This window comes from Cibotium barometz, chromosome 54 (genome assembly GCF_041138505.1).
Source record: "Cibotium barometz isolate CiBa-2024 chromosome 54, ASM4113850v1, whole genome shotgun sequence".
Taxonomy (NCBI): Eukaryota; Viridiplantae; Streptophyta; class Polypodiopsida; order Cyatheales; family Cibotiaceae; genus Cibotium; species Cibotium barometz.
The window spans coordinates 25,721,100-25,726,080 of NC_141099.1; the positions used below are offsets into that span (position 1 = coordinate 25,721,100).

Consider the following 4,981-nt stretch of genomic DNA (forward strand, 5'->3'; position numbering starts at 1 on the left):
CACGGTTATTAACATGGTTATTTGTGTGGCTGTAGCCACGTACATATCCGCACTTCTAGCCGAGTAAATATATTTTCCCATTTTTCGATCCTTTGAAATTTTCGTGGTTGTGCTCTTCATTTGTTGTAGTGTTGGTGGCTTATAACATGGAAGATAATGCATGTGGAACGAAGTGTTGAGTTCCTATATCCTTTACATTCCAAAGTGTACCTTCTTGTAGGGTGAGGCTTGAGTGATTAGGAAGGGATCTATGGTAATGGATACTCGTCGTGTGTTAAGACATTGCAACTCAAATGAATGAAAATAGAGCTAGCTTGACCATGCTAACACTTGGCTTTAAACATCGTGGTCATTTCGTGGAATGTGTTCTCTGAACGTATGACACAAAGATGATGTGTGGACGCATATTTGCATGTTGTGCGCTTTTGAAAAACAATGTTCATTTTTTTGGGATCTCAAATAGCAGTGTCCGCCGCTAATTCTTATTGATCTCCGATTAAACGCAGCAGCCTACCGGCTCTTCGTTTGGTGGAGTCTTTGGAGGCCACCTGCAGCACCAGCACGAGTTTGGCGGGAATCGCCGTCTCCGACAGCGCCTTTCGGAAGAATGCGGCCTCGGGATGGCGGCAGAGCGTGTAGAGGACGGCGATAGCGGAGGCGGTTGCGGATTCTGACACGCGGAAGAGCCTCTTGCCAAGCGCCGCAATGACAGTGGCTGAGTGTCGAAGAGACGCGGCTCGCCCCTCGTCACAAGAAGACGTAAGAAGGTATAGCAGCAGCAGCGCCTTCTCGCATTCTTCCGCCGAGCCCTGCTCCTGGCACGCGTCGACGGTGAGAATATCTAAGGCGACAACGACGCCCCCGGCGGCCACACAGCGCTCAGCTCCGTTCTTTGTAGCACACAGGCTGCAGAGCGCGTCCAAGACGCACTGTCGGCCGTTCAATCTCAAGATCGAGCGATTTTGACCGGTGAGTAGTTCCACAAGCTCTTCTACGACGCCGGGGAAAGCCCCGACTTCTGCCAATGCATGAAGCGGCGGTTTGCTGGATGGGGATACTGCAAGCAAAGACATATGCAGGGTAGAATGTCAGAGCTGGTTGAGCTGCACGACAACAAGGCTTGTCGATGAGCTTCGCTTGGAGATGGATTGGAGGTAAGAGAGAGGGGGGGCGCGTTGCTAGAGAGACGAGAGGGGGTGCTGCAGACGCTTTGGTTAATGGGATTGTGACGAAAGAAGCATGGTAATGCTATTACCATGCATCTCTGTTTATTAGAAAACATGCATGTTTTATAACGCAAGCTTGTGCGTGGACGAAACGTGTGCTTGACACGGTCCCCTTCTTCACACATTAGAATTCTAATCCACACGGTCCCCCTTCTGTTAGCACCTTCAAATTCCAACTTCCAATATGGCCGGTCCCGTTTATCAACAAGAATATGTCACCAATCACGTTAGCAAGATGACATGACATTCTCTTTTTGCATCATCCTTCGCTTCTCAAAGTGGGAGGGTGAGGGCTCTCGTGCAAGGGTTGCAGGATGTGTTAGAGTGGTGGTGGTTTGAACTTTGCTATTAAATAATGTTGTGATATATCGTGCCAATATGTTTAATTTCACTTGCAGATTTTGTAGCCAATTAAAAGATTTATGTATAAGAACATGAATACAAGTTTATCCTTATTTTAATGACCATCTTTTATTGTGAGGGATGACAACAAAAATACGGAGCAAAACCCTTTTTTGAAGATAGTTGAAGCACTTGCACTTCAGATGCCATGTTAAATTTATGTTTTTTACCCAAATAAGGTTGTAAGATAAAAAGTACCCCAACAAATTATCACCACTTATTTAATGAAACCACACTTTCCACTTTCTAGAGAAGCCATCTTTGAAATCTGATTAAATTCTTTCTTTGAATTTAAAAAATAAATTAAACTTGTTGGAGGACAATGCCAAAAATGAAGAAAAATGGATACAAGAGGATCTTTTGATTCCAAAGAGACAAATGTCAATGTTCAAGGTAATGAACCAAAGAATAAATGGCTAAATGAGGAATAAAACATCAATGCACGATGCCTTACACATCTAAGAAAAATGGTGTGGCTGAGAGGAAGAATATATCTCTCATGGAGATGCATGCTACATGGTTAAAGGGTGAATTTACCTCATGTTTTTTTGCTAGAGGCAAGTATGTGTGCCACTTATGTTCTAAATAGATTCCCTACAAATGCCTTGTAGATAATTACCCCTTATGAAGCTTGGAAAAGAAAGAAGCCCTCTATGGCTCATTGTGTGTTTTTGGTTATCTTGCATATGCTCTTGAGCGCATCAATGTAATAAGCTAGATATTATGCTCATATTAAGGCAATAAAATGCATTGTTATGGGATATATCATAGAAAGCAAAGGGTATAGACTAATATTTGGCCAAAAGGCAGATTTTGTTGAGTAGAGATATTGTATTTATTGAGAACTCAGTTCAACCTATGCTTTTATGCAAAAAACTAAAAATGTACTCACAGGAAATCTTTGATAAACTCTACATTTGTACAATTTCCGACAACCGTATATGGAGCAAACGAATGCTCAACAAGGTGCTGCAAATGAGCACATCTAAAAATTAGCTCAAATTTTACTCCACATATTGGGCTATTGATGAGGCAATTGCAAAATATGCAATGGATAAGGAAAGGACAACCATACAAGAGTCTAAGAGTATTCTAAAATGGTTGGGGCAAAAATTACGGGATATACCATTTAGCTAATCCTTTCCCTAACAAGACACATGCACGTTCTCATCATGCATCTTATTTTGTTGTGGATCCTGCTCTCACTACCACCATAGGAAATAAAGAGGACCCTATTTCCTTTGAGGAAGCACAGAGAAATGATCATTGGATATATGCCATGATGACTACAACTCGGTCATTAAAACTTACACTTAGTATTTGGCATATTTACCTTATGGTAAAAAAGGCCATTGGTACGTAGTGGGTTTATAAGCTTAAGCATAAAATTGATGGTAGCATTATGACAGTACAAGAAATTAAGGCTTACAAAGGGTTATGCTTAGGAGAAGGGCATAGATTAAGATGAGACCAAGATGCCTCCACGTCTTATATTGATCACTATAATCTGGTGTATTATCACATTAGCAACGCAATATGGATGGAATAGTTGGATATTAAGACTCCCTTTTGGAACGGTGATTTGCAAGAGGAGGTTTATGTATCTCAACCTCATGGTTTTGTTCAGAAAGGAAAATACTCTAAAGTATGTAGTTTAAGAAAAGTTTTGTATGTCCTTAAGCACACTCCTAAAGCTTGATATGGGAAGACAAATGTATACTTGTTACAAATTGTTTCTACATTAATTTAACTCAGAGCTCTCTCTATGTAAAGAGGAGCAATAATTATGTTTTAGTCATAGTTTTATATGTAAATGATACTTATAGGCTCTAATGAGGAGGAGATTTCAGCCTTTAAGGTTGAATTACATTGTCGTTTGAGATGAAAGATTTAGGTTCATTATATTATTATTTGGGCATACAATTTATGTAGTATATTATAGTCAAAGTACATACAAAGACTACTTACACTATTTGGTCTTAAAGACTATAAGCGTGTTGCTACACCAGTGGAGACACGTGCGTGACATGTGCTAAGCATATAATATTAAGCATTTTTATTCAAATAATCAATTTTTTTGTACTTGATGAGGCTAGTAGAGAGATACAACCACATATGTACTTTATGTTTTCTTTTGGTAATGTCATTATGAGTTGTATCAGCGAAATAATCGACAATTTGCCTTCTCAAGTGTATAGAGGCAGATTACAAGGAGCGTTGTATGGTAGCTTTCGAGGTAGCTTGGTTTAGAAGCTACTTGGTGATATGGGTGATCCCATGGAGAGGGCCATTACCATTTATTGTGACAATATGATAAAATATTCTATCATGCTAGGGTGCGGCGATGTTGGGCCTATATTTCTACTAAACACGCTACTATTTTTCTGCAAACAGGTTCGCTTCTCTAGTAGAGCGAAACTAGCAGTGTTTTTTCACTGCTCAGCAGTGATATTTTGCTGCTTAGAAGTGAAATAATGCTTCTAGTTTTGCTTTTGAGCAGCGAATGTATTGCAGAATATAAAAAAAGCTGGGGCAGACTGGGGAGTCTGCACAAAACTCCCCAGTCTGCCCCAACTCCTTTTTTTCTAACGTCGACATAGTAAACTAACATAACTTCAGATCATCATGAACAAGTGTAATGTAAAACTTACAAATACCAAAAACAAAAGACATTTGCAAACCATGGTTTTAGGAATGTCAAAATTCAATTACAATACTTAGAGGATTACATAAGTGTATGTTTCCAAAAAACTCATATATAAGATAAAGCGTAATAAAAACCTATGGAGCAAGGACTATCTAGATCTCATGCTATACGATTGGTATTGTTCCTTTGCGACTCTAGCCCCTTCGATTCTTACATTTCCATTGCTATCGATAGCTACGTTTGCACCACTGTTTCGAGTTATATGATCACAATAAAACTAACACAAGTGAGAATTAGTTTTGCAAAAACAAAGAGGTCTAGGGTTTACGAATGTACTTACTTGCCATGCTTGCTAAGTATCTCCTCCAGTAATAGTAATCCATCCTTCATCTTGCACCCTATCAAATAGAGCTTGCAAACCCCGTTGTAATGAAAAATCATATTCATCTTGCGTAGGGGGGCGGTCCACTACTTCAAGCTGCAATTGTACAAACAAGTGAACATTTTAGAAAGTTGTTATTTAAGATAACCTTCTTTATTTAAACAATAAGATACAATGTGAGGCTAATATATACTTACAAATATTGTCAGGATATCGCTCCTCCTTCACGTGTAAAATCATGCCTCAAGTTATTTGCCATCTATCCAAGAAAAAACATAAATACTTAAAACTCATGCATAGGAAGCTACCGGCATGTGTAGGTTG

General features: G+C 39.5%; 1 protein-coding gene across 1 annotated transcript; it reads right to left on the reverse strand.

Moving 5' to 3' along the window:
• Nucleotides 1-482: 482 nt before the first annotated feature.
• On the reverse strand, nucleotides 483-1,073 carry LOC147607987 (E3 ubiquitin-protein ligase PUB23-like). Its single transcript, XM_086790139.1, has one exon. The coding sequence runs from the start codon at nucleotides 1,071-1,073 to the stop codon at nucleotides 483-485; it is 591 nt and encodes a 196-aa protein (XP_086646265.1).
• Between the last annotated feature and the right edge of the window lie 3,908 nt (nucleotides 1,074-4,981).